General features: G+C 43.4%; 1 protein-coding gene across 1 annotated transcript in view; it reads right to left on the bottom strand.

Moving 5' to 3' along the window:
* Positions 1–5,179: 5,179 nt before the first annotated feature.
* tshz3a (teashirt zinc finger homeobox 3a) overlaps positions 5,180–21,506 on the bottom strand; it is a 40,077-nt gene continuing 23,750 nt past the window's right edge. The window contains exon 2 of the mRNA XM_088997189.1: positions 5,180–9,343. Coding sequence (XP_088853315.1) covers positions 6,039–9,343 — 3,305 coding nt within the window. The 3' untranslated portion in view covers positions 5,180–6,038. The remainder of the gene's footprint in view (positions 9,344–21,506) is intronic.

Below are 21,506 nucleotides of genomic sequence, written 5' to 3' on the forward strand. Positions count from 1 at the left end.
TAGGACCAAGCGCACTAAATCAAACACCTCCTCCTGCCCACCGTCATGGCCGACAAAGCAGGTTGATGTAGAGTTACTCGGAGGCCCAGAGCGGTGCCCGGTCAGACACATACTGCTTCCATTTTCATCATCGCATCCTCTTATTGGAAATGATTGCAAGATATAGGACCGTGTTATGACACCGATCCTGTTTTTGAGAGCACCCCAATGTCAGCTAGGCTTTACACAGTGTGACGGATTCCTTCTAAATGCATTTGAGCGTTTTGCACAAATACATTTTCATAGCTAAGTAAACAATGCAGGCCATTATGTAGAGCATTGTTTATGCATTTTACGCTCTGTGGCTCAGATGAGCAAGTGAGAGTGAGAGCAGTACAAGCAAAGACAGAAAAACAAAGAGAGACCGACAGGTTCACTTCTCCCAAAGACATCAGCACCACTAATGGCTCAGGCATGTTTTTCCATTCGGTCAGCATTTTTTCCCACGCACTAAACTGATAGCAAAAGGTACCACTTTATGTGACACAGGGCAAAATCTAATGGATTGATACACAGGTTTTGACATGCTATTTGAGCAAGGAGCTCCCTATAATTGGTCACGTCATTGTGCATTAAACTAACGATATATAGAGAGCTGCCCTGAGAAGAGCGTCTGGATCAAATCTGTCAGTTATCACAGCAAAATGATTTTGACAGCTATCTAGGGCCCTTGGTGAAGGCGCATTTGGAAATTGGCCCAACTCCAAGCCCCCTGCCCGACTCTGCCGCCTAATCTTCAGTCTTTCTTGTTTGCAAGATATTTGCATAGAATGCACTTTTTAATGATCAACACTATTACAAAACAACATCCATTTTCATCTAGCTTTTTCTTCTTTTCTCATCTGCGGGTAAAAATTTATGAAGTTCTGCATCGGTATATTGTTTTTGTATTTCAATATTACCACGTGAATTAGTATGAGAACCCTCACAACATGCACCCAACTCACCGAAGATGTCGGACCATATACTCAGAGTCTCACGACATGATCACATGACTACAGATGGACATGAATGATTATGCTTGCTGTCAGCAGGATATGCTTCATGCACGGTTTTACACCAGTTACACATAATTAAGCGCTCTTTTCATCATTAGCACAACAACAATAAAATACAATACAATACAATACACATTGAATTATGTAGCACTTTAACAACAGCTGAAGCTGTAACAAAAGCGCTTAACATGGACAACTATCAAGTACAGGAAATAAAGTAGTCACAAATACAGTATAGTAGAAATCATCAGGGATTAAAGCCAAGATCAAGTCGGAATCATGCTGAGTCGAATTCCAAAGAGTACAAGTGAGTTTTGAGATGGCTTTTAGAGATAGGCAGTGAGGGAGATTGCCAAATGTCCGGTGGCAGGTCATTCCAGAAAGGGGGACCAGCAATGGAAAAGGCTCGATCACCTGTTTAGTTTTGGGCACATCTAACAATGGCGAGTCAGTAGACCTGAGGCACCAGGAAGTTGTGTAGGGGTGGATGAGCTCAGAGAGGTAAGGAGGAGCGAGGTCATTAAAGATTTGAAAACAAATAAGATCTTGAAAATAACTCTAAAATGTATACGGAGCCAGTGAAGCCAGAGTAGGAGTTATGTGCTCCCTCTTACGAGTACCAGTCAAGAGGCGAACACCAGCATTATGGACAACATCATACAGTATTTATTTCAGTTTCAAACAGGTCCATTAAAATTGGACATACATGAGCCAAATTGGTTTTGTTCATTTTTAGGCTGCCTTTCAATTTTCACATTTGAATGCAAAATTTCCAAAATAAGTTCATTTTTTTCAAACTGCTTTTGGATTGGTCTTTATTAGTCTCACAGTGGAAACATTTTCAGTTCACAGCAACGAAGTGATGTAAGTAAGTCAGAGGAAAGGAAGAAGTAGAAAAACAAAATACAAGACCTTCTGTAAAGGCAGCCACTTTTGCGGCGCCATCTTGAAGTCAAAACAACAACAAAATAAGACAAAACATGCATTTGCATTCTCAGCAGTGTATTTCTTGCATGGCTGCAACTTTTGTGGAATGTATTGTGTTATACCACATTCACAAGGACTGCAATTTATGACCCACACTTGATTCCTTAACACTGACGAGGGCTGAAATGAACAAGAAAGCAAATACATACATATATATATATATATATATATATATATATACAGTAAAGTCTCGTTATATCGATATCGGTTATATCGATAGTCCCGCTTATTACGATACTATTTCTATGCACGCACAGAGAAAATTACATTCGCGCAGGGTCGGATATATCGATAGTCCCGGTTATATCGATATTTTTCGGACTCCCTAGAATATCGATATAACGAGACTTTACTGTATATATATATATATATATATATATATATATAAATATCCTGGTGTCCGAGGATGGTTGGGATAGGCTACAGCAACCCTTGCGACCCTTGATTGGAAAATTAAGGAATGAATAAATGATTATAAATCCTGTCAAATATTCACTATGGTCCTTCATATGGCAATGTGAATTGTATTGTAAAAATGAGGGATACTCTTCGATGTTTTTATATTGATTAAACAAATTAATTTGTTTTATTGAACGCTGACGTTAAACATATTCTATTCCATTCGATCATTCGGTCAGTGTTCCAAGAGCAAAAAATGGGGGAAAATATGTTGCTTCAATTCTACTGCGGAATGAAGGGTGCTGGACTCTCTTGCTTTCTGTTTAACGTTGCTTTTAAGCATTGCCTAATTGCGGCCACATTTCTTTTTTGGATAGAACATACCTTTGCGAGACAGTGGGGTGAAAGGTCCAAGGTGAAACTGGCGAAGTCTCTCCTCGGACTCCTTAGAGGCTGTCACAAGCCATTAGGTCTCCTTTGCCATAGAACCTGCAACACTTCTTTCTTACTTTTGTCATGACATGCAAGGTTTTTTTTTGATTCGTCACAGCACTCAGCCTTCGGGATTAATATCAATCTTTCATCTTAACACTTGACTATTTGTTCACCTTTACCTGTTGATATTTTAGGGCTTGGTTGAATCCTCCACTTTAAAAGAAGACAAGTAGCTTCGATTAATCGTGGTAAAATATCACTGTCGCGGAGCATCCTTGTGTTGGACGAAGAAGCTCATTTCAAAAGCATACTAAGAAAGCAGCAATAGATTTCACGGTGTCCCACAGACAGGCTATTACTTTGGCAGCCATTTTGTTTTTCTAAATACATAGCCTGTCCTCTTCAGCTGTCTGTCTGCGGGTGCTGTCAGCCACTCAGCTGTGATTGGTCTGATGGGCTTGATGCTCATCACTCTGTCAGGCTTGGTTCGCCTTTCATTAGGCCTGGCCCCTCCATCCGCCACACTCGCACAAATCACATTGACATCCAAACTCCTCACAACCGCGGAGCAATTTAACTGATATTCATTAGAGGGATGACAAGAGCTGATGGGAGATCTGTAGAGTGGGGGGACTTTCACTTCTCCTCTTATCCTATCCGCGTCCTGTCCGCCTCCTTCCTTCCCTCTCTGCCGCTGACTTTGTTTTAGGCGCATTGAGGCGCATCAGCGTCTGTAACAAGCCAGCCCTCAAGGATAGCAAAGACAAAACAACAATGGATAATGCATCTAATCTTCTCTTTATTATCGCATAAAGATACAGCAGAGAGGAGTCTCTGTTTCCCCATGCAAAACAACCTACAATGTCAAATTCACAGTTACAATGCTGTCATCTTGCAGCCTCGGTAATGCTCATTCAAGCAGAAGTCCAGTCATTTAGCCGTCTCCCTCCAGCCCCTCATTAACCCCGAAAGTGTCAACTATCTCATTAACGCCGCCAGCCATCTTCACCTCGTGCCCATCACTTACCCCAAAGCCTTCATCAACACATACAAGGCTGCAAAAAAGTCCATTATGTCAAACATAATTGAAGGCCTGCGCCGACACCGTAATCGCAGATAACACGGACGATATTCAATAAAGGCAACTTGGGCTTTTCATTTGTATTATCACTGGCTACTGGTCTGAGTACCATCTTTCAATTACCATTCTTTGTTAAGGGTTTTATTCTGCTTGTCAGACATGAGTCGTCGTCGCACAATGGTATCCCACAATGGTAGACCAATGTATCCTAAACGTTGTAGTGGCCGGGAGCAAGTCTGAGGCAGTAATGAGTTTGTGTGAGAAGACGGGGTCAGGACACAGTGTGTGTGTGTTAATTAATCTGTTCCCGGGTGGGAGGAACTGAAGCAAGATGATGAGATTTAAGAGAGTAAATGGGTGTGCTGCACTGGAGCTGTCCTCTGTTGAGTGAGCGAGAGGGGTTAGAAGCTGGCCAAATGGCCGTCGCCATAGTAACCAGATAACTTCCCAGGCTCGAGTCTGTCATGTCAGTCGGCCGTGACGAGCAAAAGAACACAGTGTCTCCAGCCACCTCTCGAGTCAGGTACTTGTGGCTGTGAAACATTCAAACTTTGTATCTGGCACTGAGCCTACATTTGGACTATTCTGATGGCATCCACACCTGCCACTAATACTGTTTGATCCAAAAGTGTGCTTTGAGGGAATAGCACCTGTCAGTGAAGTCTGCACCACTGTCAGCTTGTCTCAATGCGCATATACACCATCCCCTTTATTTTTTCCAAGGGACGGTCTTGGAGTACAGGTGTGTGCCAGATCTGCTGTCTGTGCCCCGGGCTCCTGATGGCATCCAAGCCCCTATGGTAATCAGCCCACTCCGCCTGCTGCAGCATCCTGCCTGCCTGCCTTCCTCCGTCCTCCTCCTCCTCCAGGGGCTCGTTTCGGAAACATCTGGTGGTTTACATGCAGCACGCAACACCTGCCAGACGCCTTGCAGGCAGTGGCACCACTTGCACCCCCAGAGACAGGTCCGCTGTGGCACCGGAGAATTCATTGAGAGTTTTAAGTATTAAAAGAATTGCCCATATAACTCTGCCATGGGTTGAAAATAGATTGATTTGATGTGTATGTGACTCCGCCTCTCAACTAAAGTCAGCTCTGATAGGCTCCGGCACACACTAACAAGGACAAAGATAAAGAAAATGGATGGATAGAATGTGATGGCTCCGTTAATATCACAATGAATGCAAACAGAACTAGTAAATATTTTTAAAAAGTGAAAGGAAACACATTTTATGCGGCATTAATTCAGTTTAATAATAGAAGCACAAGGCATTAACATAGTTGTTTTTTTTTCTTTATCAAATAACATTTATAAAACTAGTGTGCAAAACATTGTCCTTTTATTCTTCTTCAAGGCTCTGCACCAGTAGATAATCATAGTCCTTTTTAAATTAAGAAATATAACAAGTATGCATAATTTAAACAGCAAGTTATAAGCATATACACGATATGTACATTTTTACATAAAGAGACCTGGTTTTTGTCTCACACTCAATTATAAAGTACAGCGAATCTTTTACAATCAGCAAGGAACTCCAAAGATAGACATTGAACCACATTTAAACATACAATTCTGCTGTTTGGCTGATGATTTTTTTAAGAGCTTTTCGGGGTATTTGGTTAAGCAGTTACAAGAAAACCAATTAGCTGTGTCATTTTTAAACTTGGGGCAGGACAGTACTGTACAAATGTTAGGATCTGAACATGCAGTTTTTCACCAATCAACAGCAAAAAAAAAACCCCACAAATATCAAAATAAATAGTCAATGAAATTTCAAGTTACTGTAAATTGTTAACTTAGTCTTTACCTTTTGTCTTTCATATCAAAAAGAGCACAACATTTGACACGTGACACATTTACTAAATTTGGTAGAATTTTTTTGGACATTCAAATTTTCTATGAAATCACTTTAGTTTTTTTCTTCAAATACAGATATCCTTGAAAATCCCTAATACCCGAGAGATGCAAATTCATTGTGCTGACACTTTTCTAGACCAGTAGTAGTTCTTGCCATTTTAGTGCATTATACCACAATTTATATTTATGTTTTCAAAAAATTCAATGGAATTTCATCCAGGTTTTGACTGATGAGAGCACACTAGTGCTTTTCAAGTTCACACACATAGAGCAAGTGGTCCTCTGGAGACTTCCCGTGACTTTTGCTGAGGTGAAGTTTGATGGCATGCTTCGTGGCAAATTTACGGACACAGAGCTGGCAGCGGTACACAGAGTCATTACTACTGCAGTCATCTTGTGCAGACATGTATGACTCCAGGGGTGCTAGCTTCTCAGCTAGAGTATGGGAGTCCCTGACAGTCTGTTTTGGCGAGAACTTAGCCAAGTCCCTAATCCTAAAGCCGAGGTGCGCTTCCAGATGACCAACATATGCTGACGGGGTTCGGATCTGTGAGGCACAGTCACTACAGAAGAATACAGGCTGACCAGCGTCCAAGTTCTTGAGGAACTTTGTCCTTCCGGTTCTTCTTAGCTGGTACTTGACATTTGCCAGCCAATGGCTAATGGTTGTCATTGAGAGACCTGTGAAACGAGATATATGCATTCTTTCCTGTGGACTGAGATCATTGATGATGTATTTCCCCTCAGATGTCTGTCTTAGAGTGGAGGCGAACTGCGCCTGGAGTAGGAGGAGGTGCTGCGGATTCCAGCTGGAGTGTCGACCTTTGCGCTTGTGACCGTGCAGAGCTCCATCGTCATCATCGCATGTAGAGACCAAGCCCTCAACTTTATCGGTGACCCGTGACCGAGATGATGGTTTTGGGGTGGGATGGGATTGTGTCAGGTTTCTCAGCATGTCTGAGATATCGGATAAGGCGTTCTCATGCAGAGGACTACTGGATGTATAGGGAGAAACCACTGTTAGCTGTACAGGGGTGATCAGAGAGGAAGATGAGATAGAGGAGGCAGTGGATGAGGGTGTTAACGGAGCTGACGCTACAGATATTCCTTTCTCACTTTTCCCTTTTGTGAGATCCATAGGCTGGTCGTCACCGGACTGACAAAAACTACTATCAACCACTGTTTCAGGCTTCTTAGTCAGTAAGGGAGGGGCAGCCACAGCGGCCCTTTCAGCCATGCTCTGGCTGAACCGGGAGAGGAGACTCAACGGATCTTGTTTGGGCAAAGAGGGCTTGGCTGCTTTCCCCAAATGAATGCTCATTACTGACTGAAGAGCACTTAGAGGATTGACAAAGGGCTGCTCTGGAGGAGAATGACCAGTGATGATGGCGGTGCTGCATGCTAAGTCAGAGGCAAGCGGGGATTTGACTGCTACCTCTCTCGTGATTTCTGTTGCCGGGGAAGCTCGGTCGCTATGGATTCCCCTGTCACTATTGGCTGGGGTGAGTGCCCTCATTTCCCTAGGTGACTCAACCTGCCCACCATTATGCAATTCACCCACCTCACTTTTACAGGGGGAGAAATGTGTTTCCCTTTTGGGAGACAACCGCTTCACCCTTTGCTCCACTTTTGCTACTTTTTCAGTCACTTTTTTCACTAAATCTTCCATCGCCTGGAAGTTGTTGCTGGGAAAGGGGGAGGATTGGGTGAGAGGTGGGCTAATTAGAGGCTGGCTGCTGGTGAGGGGGGACAACACTCCATCCCCACCATTAAAAAATAATTTCATTGGGGAGTTCTTTTCAATGCTCCCCTGTTGCAGCTTGATGGTACTGGGGAACTGGTAAGCTGCGTGAATGCTTGGATAACCCCCCCAGCTTGGATTCCCACTCTGGGCCTTGTTGATAGCTGATGTCACAGTGTTTTCCAGCGATTTCAGAATATCCAAACCCCCTTTAGGACCCTCCTTCAGGTCTTCTTCAGTAAGGTAGTTATACTTCGAGATATCATATTTTTCCTCCTTTTCCGGATCCTCCTCCTTACTCACTGAAATGTGTTTGTCATTGCCAAGGTCCTCTTGCTTTGTACACTCCTCCTCAACCTCCTCCCTTTTGACCTCTTTGAGAGGAGGAGAGGTGGCCGGGGGGCTTGGGGTGGTTTGGAGAGGCGGAGGAGAGAAGCTGGAGGGTGCCAGTGGGATGGACTGAACTCTTGGCTCCATAAGTGTGGTCACTCTCCCAGGGTTAGGGGATGTGGCCTCAGGATGCGTTTTGGCTCGCTTTCCTACAGAGTTCGTCATCCTTAGAAAGTGCCCAGTAACCATCATGTGGGTCCTCAGTTCTTGCAATGTGTTGTGTGAGCTCCCACACTCCATACATTTGAGGATCTGGAATTTGTTGGATTCAAACTGGCAGGCATAGCTACTCCCGTTCTGTTGAGCATATCGGTTACTAGAAGTGATGTATGGGCTAGAGGAACGTTTCTGCGAGGATTCACTGAAGTCTGAGTGTGTCGTCTTAGCTTTTGGGGTTCCTTCTCTAGAACGTGGTGAGGCACTGTGCTCTATCCCAATAAGGCCCCTTTTTTTAGAAGATAACATTTTAGTGGCCACAGGGGCAATGGGCTCCTTCAGAGGCACTTTCTGGTAGTGTTTGGTCTTGATCATGTGGACACTAAGGTCCTGCAGAGATTCAAAGGAGTAGCCACAGTACATGCACTTCAAAACCTTCTGGGCATCCTCTTTGCCCTCCATTTCTAAAAGAGACCGTTTGCGAGGCTTGGACCAGCGTTTTGAACCATTTCCTGATTTATCCTGGTTGTCATCCCGGTAGTGGCCCGAATCGTTCATATGAACTGTCAGCTCAACCAGTGTGTCGTAAGCAGCACTGCAGCCCTTACAACGGAACTTGCTGGCCCCAGTAAAAATCGAACCAAACAACTTGGGATTTTGCCTGTGGAGCTGGACTGTGCTAAAAAGGCTCGGCTCAGACTGGGCAGTATGATGAATCTGGGAAGGAGTTTGCTGAAGCGTCTTTTCCACCGCCGACTGATGCCAATCATAGCTGCCACTGCTACAGCTACTACTGCTACTGGTGCTGTTGCTGCGAGTTGGCTTCTCTGTCGAAGCAGATGGTGGCACTTGTATCTGTTTTGTATTAAAGTTCAGTGGTGCCCACAGAGGACTGGTTAGGAAGCTGGAATAGATGGCCTTCATATGTTCCAAAGTGTCCATACTAACGGGTGGTGTCTTTGTGTCTCCATTCAAAGTCGCTGTGCCTGAGTTTCCTTCACTTTTTCCGGAAGGGCTCTCAAAGTCTGAGAGACAATCACTGATCTCGCTCACATGTGACTCGCTGTCCATCTCCTGCCCTGAAAGATCTGCAGCTCCGACTGATTCCTGGTCACATGCTTGCTTCTTGGCAGACCCGACACTTTTCTCCACAATCTCATCTTTCATGGGAAGGTCATCCTGAGGGGCTGCGGGCAGGTCGCCTGCTTCCGCCTCCTCATCCTGTGCAGGGTGCTTTGTCAGCTCCTCCGGAGAATAGGCTGTGGGGCAAATGGAGACAAAGAGAGAAAGAACAAGATGAGTAAAATTGCAAGGAGTCAACACGCTGTGTTAGAATAACTGAAAAAAAGTTTCTCTGCAATGTGTGCCCGAGGACTCCCCGGGATAAATGAGCCATCTGTGTGGGAGCCTTTAAAGCTGAGCTGAGAAATTACAGTCATCCCATTTCACCTCATCAACCGTTGAGGTGTTATTTTCCTCTAGGCGAGCCTGTATTTATATACTACCCCAGCCACATGGAACTTATGCCTCCCCTCTTTTCACTCCCTGTATTGGAGGAAAACAAAAAAAGAAATATCTTGGCAAAAACATAATGCACCATTTTATTTATCTCAGGGCGCAACAGCTTGAAATGAAAACTAAATCTGAAATTAATGAAGCCCAATCTTACTGTGGCATTCTCCTCTGGGGTAATAAATGAGTTGGATCAACCTCCATCTGTCAGTTAATATGTCTGACGCCTCATCATTTGCCCTTTTCTATGATCACATGCACTTATAGGTGATTGTAATAGCAAAAGCCAAAGAGTTCCAAATGAAGAATGTTTGAATTTTGTTGATGCAAGTTCAACATGTCAGATATGCATACTACAGTGAACTAAAGAGTTGGTTAGCTCTGTAATATGCTCAGTTGGTTGCATGCCACAAATCTTGACTATATTGTGCACATCATTAAATGAAGCAAGAATTCAAATATATTGAAGAGATTGAAAGAGACAGAAGGACATCAAGGCCGTCAAAATATAGTCTGGCATTCAAGAAATGCCTCTGCCTGTGTCTACTCGGATTTCAAACTGTGACATTGTATGCCACTAAGTACACGTTAACTAACTCGACTAACCCAACAGAACACCGGCATATTTCATAGACTTCATTAACCTAACATATTTTAGTCAAAAGAGTGAAAACCTATGACAAGTTGTGAATGTTGACAAAGACTTACAAAAACTATTAATGCTGAAAAAAACTGTGACTGCTACTTGTGACAACTATGTTAATCCACATCTGAACACACAAACACCATGACAAAATTCTGCCCCGGCCCCCCTCACGCTCACGTCCACTCTAAACAAAAATGTCATAGCAGAAATAACTCTCATTTCCAGTGCTAACAGCCAATCTCCAGACATCCATGCGGCTGGCGCTGCTCTGATTTAGGCCCGGGGGGCTAAGTCGGTAGGCAGCCCTACAGCGCTGGCCAACCTAATGGAGAACTGGCAGGTGCGGTCCACTCTGTGTCCTCCCAGAGATTTGGTTTGTCACTGGGTATCCATTACCTGCCATTCTGGGCTGATAGGCCTTGACAGTCCTGATCAAAAGATGTCGCCGGGCCCCAATCCGTTTGGCAGTTGGTGGCATGTCGTTTGCAAAAAGGGCAAAGCAGGGTGTAAATAAAATGACATGATCACTTCCCTAGCCCCTCATGTTCTGGACACAATTATGATAATGTGGAAGTGGAAGGGAGGGAGGGAGGGATGGAGAAAGGGGCAAGGAGTTAAATTGCTCATGCTTGCAAACACGCAAGGGAACACTGCTACCAGGCAATTGACTGCCCACACCCTCTTTCCTTTTACTTTAGGTTTTCATCCGCTTAAAGGAATTGCTGTCTGATTCGCATTTGAAAGAGGAAATCCAGTCAGGACGAGGTAGCCGCTGTAATGTGTTTGTATCCTCTCTAACTAGTCACAGATGTGAGCTTGTATGAGGCGAGGCTGCCACATCACTTGCCCAAGTTGTCAGGTCACTTGTCTCTTCCTAAAAAATAAACAATATATATGCGATGTATCTCAGCACAGTGTCTGACAGTTTCATGCATCAAACGCTGTAACCTATTTAAAGTTATGGTCCTACATTTTCAAGCGTTTTAAAGGCTCTCAGTGTGCTCAAAGTTTGTCGAATACATTTCTCTATTTTTAAAGGACTGCCGCCCTATTAATGTTCATTTGTCAATAGGCCTAAATTGCAGAGTGGGGGAGTGAAGTCCAAAAGGACGAGCTATAAAAACCTACAGAGTGTAGCTGTGCTCCTAGGCAATTTAAAATGCAAAACAAAAACCATTATGTCTGAGCGCTATCTGTTAATTTAATCCCCAATGACTGATAATCCATCACGTAGGGCGACAACCACATCCAATTATTCTCTCTGGCTTGACTGACAACAGAGGTGATTTATCAAGCTAATAAAAGGTGATGGGAGTATAGAGGCTCCCTTAGTATTAAAAAACGACAACAACAACAAAGATTATTAAACTATCTTCATCAAATGTAAACATATGGTCAAGAAGCGAGATGTGGTATTGCAAATATTATGGAACACAGGGGTCCATGACAAGGACCTCATTGGTCATCGGAGTCTGAGAGTTTTTTTTAATAAAACAAATACATAAAAAAAATTAAAGAAGCAAACTGTTTATCTCATCCATACAATATGGTAATCAAAAATAGCCCCATGAGATAAGTACAAAGCAAATGTCTCCATAGAGGTTCTTTAAAAAGTGGTAAAGGCCATATGATGAGCCCATGATTCCAAGAAAAGTAATGCTTGATTTAAAAGACGAGTTCAGTAGTTCAGCAACATAACTATTTTTTTTATCACTAGTAGTTTATCACTGGCATTCAAATTATCATGTGAAATTAATACTGTTGAGATTTTGTTAAGATGTTCACACTCACTGAAACAAAAAATGAACAAACACCAAATACAAATTCCTTTTACGTAAGCAGTGACGGCTTAGACGAAGGCTATAGTGACATCGGGAAGTGGCAGCTTGACAAGTCCATTGTCTGGAAAAAAAAGAAACTTTAAACTTAATCCAACAAAGAAATAGTTGACTTGAGTTATATAAAAAGTAGCAATTTATTAATTTATTGTGTACAAGTAAGGTAATGTGATTAAATATTTATTTGGTTTTACTGTTGTGATGGCCCTACGGGGTAAGACGCAACTCCAAAGTGGCCCGCGACAAAAATGTGTTTGGCACCTCTGTTTTAAGAGGCCTCCTTCATTGATGCGTTGTCGCTTCTGAATGTGAGTCGCAATTCACAATTCACCTTCTCATACACCACCCCAAATACACCTTGTCAAAAAAAATTGTCTGTCCGTTTGGACAGCACCCTCTCTGCCCAAACACAATTGAACATGCATATGAATGCAAGCGATGAGGAAAGGCAGTCTCCTCTTGGCATGCCGGAAGCATTCCTGTGGAATATCATTTACGTAAACATAAGGGCTGCTGACCAGGAGGGAGTGATGATCTGATAGAAACACTGCAGTGTTGCTCAGACTATCAGCAACAATACACATTGTAGGTGGGTTAAACCAGCAGGGAGCTTCTCGTGCTCTCCGTGTCTAATTTGATCCAATGGGTTCATCAGGTATGGCTGATAAGAACGCAATCACTCGATTTAACCATTTTTAGTATATTGAATTGCAATGAAAATGCAAATTAAGAACTATACATTATGTGAGGGTTACGAGTGACTATATAGCGAAACCCCTAAAGAAGGATTTTCTTCTCTTCGAACTCGTTACACCCCTGTCGTTAAATCCTCGTGCTTTTCTAAAAGCAGTCCCAAGGTGATCAACCGCCTTGTTATTGGAGGGGCCTTCACAGCTGGGAAAACCATCTGGGAGCCAGATCCCACCCAAGAGCAACGTAGTAAACAGGATGCATCATTAAAAAACCCTACCTGGAGCTTACTCAAACCGCAATGTCTTAAGTTAATACGTATAAATATTTCATCACCGGCTCTTGTTCAGAAACATTTGTTGCGCGTATATTTGCTGATGTATTAATAAATGTTATTAATAGCTTCAGATCACTTGAAATACACTGTAAAAATGTTTAGTCTTGTTTCAGAATTTAATTACAGCAATCACACAGTGAATTGCACGATGCAGAAATAGCAGCTGGCAGAGGGGAGAGGAAGTTATCCACATGGGTGGTCTCTACATACAGTAAAAATGACGAAAACTTTTAGGAAATGTTAAAGCGTTTCAAAAACTGAACATAATGAATAAAACATACTTAGGAACGATTGTAATCAATTTGGCCACTTTTTAATCTTGGGCAGTATTTTTATTCAGTCTACATTGCGACATAAATAATGTTTGGAACTTCAAGTTAAAGTGGAACGGAAGTTCCAGAGGGCTGCCAAAATGATGTTTGATGATTTGAAGGCAGGGCTCTGACCGCAGAAAGTTCAAGTCTGTCCCAACATGAAGAGAGTTTCTTACCATTAGTGCAATAGTCGAACCTTGCACCCTGAAAGGACAACCGACACCCCAGAGAAGTCGTGTCCATAATTTGTAAAATAACTTCAAATGACTTCTTTTCCTTTCGGCTTTTCCCCTCAGGGGTCGCCACAGCGAATCAATGTCCTCCATCTATCCCGGTTTTGTGCATCCTCTTCTCTCACACCATCTACCTTCATGTCCTCTTTGACCACATCCATAAACCTCCTCTTCGGTCTTCCTCTCGGTCTCCTGCCTGGCAGTTCAAGACTCAGCATCCTTCTCCCGATATAGTCACTCTCTCTCCTCTGGACATGTCCAAACCATCTCAGTCTGGCCTCTCTGACTTTCTCTCCAAAGCCTCTAATATGAGTTGTCCCTCTAATGTACTCATTCCTGATCCTATCCAACCTGGTCACTCCCAAAGAAAACCTCAACATCTTCAGCTCTGCTACCTCCAGCTCTGCTTCCTGTCTTTTCTTCAGTGGCACTGTCTCCAGTCCAAAAATCAGGGCTGGTCTGACCACGGTTTTATACACTTTTCCTTTCATCCTCGCTGAAACCCTTCTATCGCACATCACACCTGACATTTTTCTCCAACCGCTCCAGCCTGCCTGGACACACTTCTTCACCTCTTTTCCACACTCTCCATTGCTCTGGACAGTTGACCCCAAGTATAAAATCCTCCACTTTCTTTATCTCTTCTCCCTGTAGCATCACTCTTGCACTTGGATCCCTCTCATTCACACACATATATTCTGTCTTGCTGCGACTGATCTTCATTCCTCTCCTTTCCAGGGCATATCGCCACAGCTCTAGTTTCTCCGCCACCTGTTCCCTGTTCTCGCTACAGATCACAATGTCATCTGCAAACATCATGGTCCAAGGAGGTTCTTGTCTAATATCGTCTGTCAGCCTGTCCATCACCATAGCAAACAAGAAGGGGCTCAGAGCTGACCCCTGGTGGAGTCCCACCTCCACCTTGAATTCCTCAGTCATACCGACAGCACACCTCACAACTGTCTTACAGTCATGATACATGTCTTGTACCGCTCTAACATACTTTTCCGTCACTCCAGACTTCCTCATGCAATGCCACAGCTCTTCTCTGGGCACCCTGTCATACGCTTTCTCCAGATCTACAAAGACACAATGCAGTTCCTTCTGACCTTCTCTGTACTTCTCTATCAGCATTCTTAAAGCAAACATTGCATCTGTCGTACTCTTTTTTGGCATGAAGCCATACTGCTGCTCACAAATGTTCACTTCTGCTCTTAGTCTAGCTTCAACTACTCTTTCCCAGAGTTTCATTGTATGGCTCAACAACTTTATTCCTCTGTAATTAGTACAACTCTGCACATCTCCTTTGTTCTTAAAAATGGGCACGATCACACTTCGTCTCCATTCTTCAGGCATCTGTTCACCATCGAAGATCTTGTTGAATAACCCAGTCAGGAACACCACCGCCACCTCTCCAAGACACTTCCATACCTCGATTGGTAAATCATCAAGCCCAAGTGCCTTTCCCCCCTTCATCCTCTTCAGCGCCCTCCTCATTTCATCCTTGCTAATGCTTGCTACGTCTTGGTCCACAACAGTCACGTCTTCTACTCTTACCATCTTTGTCTCTCTGTCTCGCCAGCCTGTAAAGATCAGTCTCACCTTCCTTGCTGTCCAGCCGAGCATGAGTCATCATAGGCCTCTTGTTTGGCCTTTGCCACCTTTACTTTAACCGTGTGCTGCATCTCCTTGTACTGCTGTCTACTCTCGTCCGTCCTCTCAGTGTCCCACTTCTTCTTTGCTAACCTCTTTCTCTGTATACACTCCTGCACCTCCCCATTCCACCACCAAGTCTCCTTATCTACCTTTCTTCCACTCGATACAACAAGTACTTTCCGACCTGTGTCTCTGATTATGTTCGCTGTAGTTTGCCAGTCATCTGGAAGGACCTCTTGCCCACCCAGTGCTTGTCTTAACTTCTTCCTAAATGTCATGCAACACTCTTCCTCTTTCAACTTCCATCATTTTGTCCTCACTTCAGCCTTTGGTTTCTTCATCTTCCTCACTGCCAGCGTCAACCTACACACCACCAACCTATGCTGTCTGGCTACACCAGTCATGGGCAAACTACGGCCTGCGGGCCACATACGGCCCGTTAGGCTTTTCAATCCGGCCCGCCGAACTTGCCCAAATTATAGTACAGTGTCTAAAACTCATGACAAAAAGCTAGCGAACAACAGGGCAGATAACTGAAAAGTTGCCTGCCCCATTTTTCACAACTTGAAGCAAAATGAAACCAATCCCATTAAAAAAACATTGTCACAAAGTATAAAGTTTTTTTTTAAATCAAGAATGCACCAACTACAAATGCGACCTTGCTTAATTTACGGCAAATGCGCATAGCTGTAAATTTTGCTACAGTAGTCGATTGCCATTGTGGTGCACAATGCAACGTTTGCATTGCTTCCTACGAGCCACTAAGCCCCTTTCATAAGTCTCACGTACACTTTGCAGTCACGGTTTAATGTAAATTTACGTTTTGTAGCGTCACATATGTTGTTAGCTTCTTTTGAATCTTTCTTCTAGTCTTAGGTTCTGTGCATCTATTTTGGAAAATGACATGCAATTGCACGACTTTGTAACGCTTGCGAAAGTCCGGAAGAAAGAAGCAGGCTTCTGATTGGCTGCCAAGCCGAGTATGCAAATTTCAACTGCAGGTAGTCTATGTTTGTGTGCTCGGCGACGGTACACGTGTATTGTTAGCGCGTGAAGGCGAGAGCGTCAGTGAGGAGTTTGTTGAGCGCGCGGTCAGGACAAACCATCTATGATTTGGCGGAATTTAACACAAGTAGGTATTATTGAGCTTGAATATTTCGTTGTGTAATAATATGTTTTGAATGTTGAAAGTGATTCCATTTTTCAATAAATGTTGATTTCTTTAACTTTGCCCCTTCGATGGAAACTTAAAAACAGACGCAATCTTGATAAATCACAGTGCATATGTTATTTTAATCTATTTCCATTTCCTCCTCCAAGTATCTGCGAAATAGTATGTAAACGCCATATTCCTTGAGACAAATTTACCTGATCACATTTGAAAGACAGTTAATAAATTGGGGTCTTACTGTGCTATGAGGTTTGTACACACTACATTTAAAGGACAGCCGGCACCATTTTTTTGTGTTTCCCACTGACATCAGAAAAACGTTTTATAGCATCTAAAATACCCAAAACAGGCAGGCTGATATTTTTAATTAAATGAAAAACACCAATAAAAATGACTTCAAAATGAATTCGGAAATGGCCAGTTTCAGAAGGTCCCACCCCCTTGTTCGTGACGTCACGCCAAGACGTCTTGCCTTGCTCGAGAATCAAAACAATGGCTTCAGATTCGGAGAAGATGTTTTCTTGTTCTTGTTCTTCTGAAGAGGAAAGCATAAATGTTTGCAATTGATTCTAGGAGTCCTCCCATATCAATTCGAGCCGTCAAGGACAGAAATGTAGCACCCAGAAAAAGCAGAAGATTGCGCCCAAGCTCCGTTGGAAATGGGCTGATTTGTCAGCTGGGAATTTGTGTCAGCGAATATCAAATAGTTGTCTTGGTGCAACACACAACGATTCACCATGGCGTTATTTATGTGTTTTCCTTCTAATTTCACCATCAACACGGATCAACACGAAGTTTTCAGACCAAACAAAGTACCCAAAATGCATTGTATGTCGCTTTCTCGGTCAGGGTCGGTCCAAACGTGACGTCACATGGGGATCGTCATCAACTCGAAAACAAGACTTCATGAATATTCAGCGCAAGTCTTAAACCGTAAACTATATCTATATGCTGTGGAATCTTTGTAAAATACGCTCAGTCGAAGTCATTTGAAGTGATTTTATAAATTATGGACATAACTTGTTCGGAGTATTTACGGCCCAAACACTCCCTCCAAATGCTCCTGGCCCGGCCCCTCTGTCAAATTTTAGAACCCAATGCGGCCCGCGAGTCAAAAAGTTTGCCCACCCCTGGGCTACACTCTCACCAACCACTACTTTGCAGTCACTGATTTCCTTTAGATGGCACAGTTGACACAAAATGTAGTCTACCTGTGTACTTCTGCCTCCACTCTTATAGGTCACCTTATGTTCCTGTCTCTTCTGAAAGAAAGTATTCACAATAGCCATTTGCATTCTCTTAGCAAAGTCAACCACCATCTGTCCTTCAGCGTTCCTCAATCTGGAGTCCAAACCTACCCATCACCTCGTCATCATCTTTGTTTCCTGCGCCAACATGTCCATTGAGGTCTCCACCAATTACAACCCTCTCACTTCTCGGGATGTTATGTATGACTTTATCAAAGTCCAACCAAAATTCCTCCTTCTCCGCCAGCTCACATCCTACTTGTGGGGCATACCCACAAACAACACTGAACATCACACCTTCAATTTCTAGCTTCAGACTCATCATTCTATCTGATACTCTTTTCACTTCTAAGACATTCCTAACAAACTCCTCTTTCTGTCTTCACCATGATAGAACAACTTAAACCCTGACCCTAAGCTTCTAGCCTTGCTCCCTTTCCACCTGGTCTCCTGGACACGCAGTATGTCTACCTTCCTTCTCTGCATCATGTCAACCAGCCCTCTAGCTTTACCTGTCATTGTTCCTACATTCAAAGTTCCTACTCTTAGTTCTATATTCTTGGCGTTCCACCTCTCTTTTCCTCCGGGCACACCTCCCTCCTCTCCTTCTTCGACCAACAGTAGTCCATTTTCCACTGGCACCCTGAAGGTCAACAGTACCAATGGCGGCCGTTCTTAACCCGGGCCTCGACCGATCCGGTATGGGATTCATAGGTTTGATTCGCATATTTGTTTTGGCAAAATTTTTTACGTCGGATGACACAACCCTCTGTATTTATCGTGGCTTGGGACCGGCACAATAAGACACTGGCTTGTGCCCCCTTGTGGCTACATTAACTTCAAATGACTTCTACTGAGCGCATTTTACAGATTCCACCGCATATAGCTATAGTTTACATTTTAAAACTCACACTGAATATTCATGAAGTCTTGTTTTCGAGTTGATGACGACGCCGGAGTGACGTCGCTGAGGGAATGCCCCTGACCGAGAAAGCGATACACAAGGCATTGATCACAAAATTAGAAGGAAAACTACATAAAGTATGTGATGGTGAATCATTGTGTGGCAGCCAATTACGGTAACACGCATAAAGAAGGTGTAAGTTTACACAAATTTCCAGCGGACAACCTGCCATTTCCAATGGACCAGAGCTGAAGGACAAGGAGGAGCTAACCGGAGTTAGCGGTGGATAAGTCCTCTCGAGGCAGATCATCCTTCTCGTAAATTATTTTTTTGAACGTATATAAGTAAAATGGAGCTCATCCAAGCCAAAGATGATTACATTCTTCAGAACGGGGACCGAGCTTGGGGACGCTTCGATGACAGTCAAACCTGGTACATATAAAGCCCCTCAGTGTGATATTCACAACACAAGCACCGGATGTTACAGTATTATTCCGACAGTCAGTTTTTTCTTTGAATTGAACACGAATGCTTTTCTTCACCCCATGATTAAAATCTAAATAATTGGACTTTCTGAATTTCTCCAGTTTTGAGCTCATGATCGGCAGTTTTGGACAACTTTAAGTCATTTTTATTGGTGTTTTGTCTTTGACTAAAAATATCAGCCTTAGTGTTTTGGTGTCAGTTGTCCTTTAAATGCATACCAAGTGGCCAGAGGAAAGAGACCCGAAATGCAACAGGACAGGAAGTCACCACAGTAATAATCAAACAAAGAACAATTTGAAAACTCTAACTTCTTAGATCAATTTCCACCGGTAGCTTTAAACCTTTTAATAAGGTTAGAATATTATGGTACTGTTAGTTGTAACAGTTGTAAAACGTACTGACGGACAAGATCTTTGTTGCGCACATTTCAAAAGTAGCCACAGATATCACTGAAAGAAAACAGCGAAAATCATAACTTTGACAGAACATATTCACTTGAGCAGATAAAACGTGACTTCAAAAAGAGTGGAGTGGCTGAAAAACTAATCTGTCTGTCTGTCTGTCTGTCTGTCTGTCTGTCTGTCTGTCTGTCTGTCTGTCTGTCTGTCTGTCTGTCTGTCTGTCTGTCTGTCTGTCTGTCTGTCTGTCTGTCTGTCTGTCTGTCTGTCTGTCTGTCTGTCTGTCTGTCTGTCTGTCTGTCTGTCTGTCTGTCTGTCTGTCTGTCTGTCCGTCCGTCCGTCCGTCCGTCCGTCCGTCCGTCCGTCCGTCCGTCCGTCCGTCCGTCCGTCCGTCCGTCCGTCCGTCCGTCCGTCCGTCCGTCCGTCCGTCCGTCCGTCCGTCCGTCCGTCCGTCCGTCCGTCCGTCCGTCCGTCCCTCCCTCCCTCCCTCCCTCCCTCCCTCCCTCCCTCCCTCCCTCCCTCCCTCCCTCCCTCCCTCTCTCTCTCTCTCTCTCTCTCTCTCTCTCTCTCTCTCTCTCTCTCTCTCTATATATATATATATATATATATATATATATATATACAGTAAAGTCTCGTTATATCGATATCGGTTATATCGATAGCACCGCTTATTACTATACTATTTTCATTTCCCGTGCACATTTCTAGTCTTTTTATGTATAATTAGTTCCGAAAGGAAAAGAAGAAGAAGAGTTCCGTTTAGTACGATACCCGGTTATTACGATAATCCGGTTATTACGGTGCTCCTTTTCATCCCCCGCCGGCCATTTTGCTGTTTATATCGATACATCGGTCGCGCTATTGGTCGACTTGGTCACGTGTCTTGGTTATGTGACACGCCATCGGTCGAGCCATTGGTCGACTTGGTCACGTGACTTGGTCACGTGACACGCCATCGGTCGCGCCATTGGTCTTCAAAGACACGTGACCAGCTCCCGCGAGCAGACGCCATTTTCATTTTCAGACGGCAGCTCGTGTGTATCAGACGGCAGTTCGTGTGTCTTCAACAATGGCGAAACGAAAGTCGCCGACATTGCATCGTATGTTGCAGTCGACAAAGACACTGCGACATTCCCAAGCTCATCAGATGCGGATATCGCATCAGAGGTCAAAGCCAAGTATGCCACAGGAGATTCCCGTGATGATGATGATGATGATGACGATGAAGAAGAACCGACTGAATGCACACCTATTGCAACATCAACAAAACCGTTGCAAGGTGCTGCGGACATGCAATATTTCTTTGAATCCGTAGAAAATGCATCCGGTTTTTTAGAAACGTTAAACAAGATGGAAGTGTTTATATTAAAATATAAAAATGGGAAGTGGAAAAAGATTGATGACTTTTTTAAATAGCATACATAATTGCAGTGTTATGTACATGTACTGTTATATGAATGCAAGCGTTGCAACAATGTTTGTTGTTTTGTCTGCTGAAGCGTGATGATTTTGAAAATGACTGTACATTCCATACTGTGCATTAAAGGACAACCAACATCACTTTTTGTGTTTCTTGACTGACATCAGAAAAAGGTTTTATAGCATCTACAATACCCAAAACACGCAGTATGATAAATGCAAAACACCAATAAAAATGACTTCACGTCACGCCAAGACGTCTTGCATTGCTGGAGAATCCAAACAATGGCTTCAGATTCGGAGAATATGCTTTCTTGTTACACATCCATTCATGGATATGATTCAAATACAGATGGATATGATTCAAATACAGAAGAGAAAGAGTAAAGCATACATGTTTGCAATCGATTAAAGATTTACTGTACTATATACTGTATCCTATGGAGCCTGGGGGCCCACTACTGGCGGCTTTCGGATGCAACACGGTTCTCAGACAAAAACATAATGTACAGTAAGATGCAAGCACAATTAAAAAAAACTAGTGATTGGCCGAGACTGTTGATAGTTCACA

The sequence above is a fragment of the Hippocampus bargibanti genome, linkage group LG05 (assembly GCF_051943395.1).
Source record: "Hippocampus bargibanti isolate YZ-2025 linkage group LG05, ASM5194339v1, whole genome shotgun sequence".
Taxonomy (NCBI): domain Eukaryota; kingdom Metazoa; phylum Chordata; class Actinopteri; order Syngnathiformes; family Syngnathidae; genus Hippocampus; species Hippocampus bargibanti.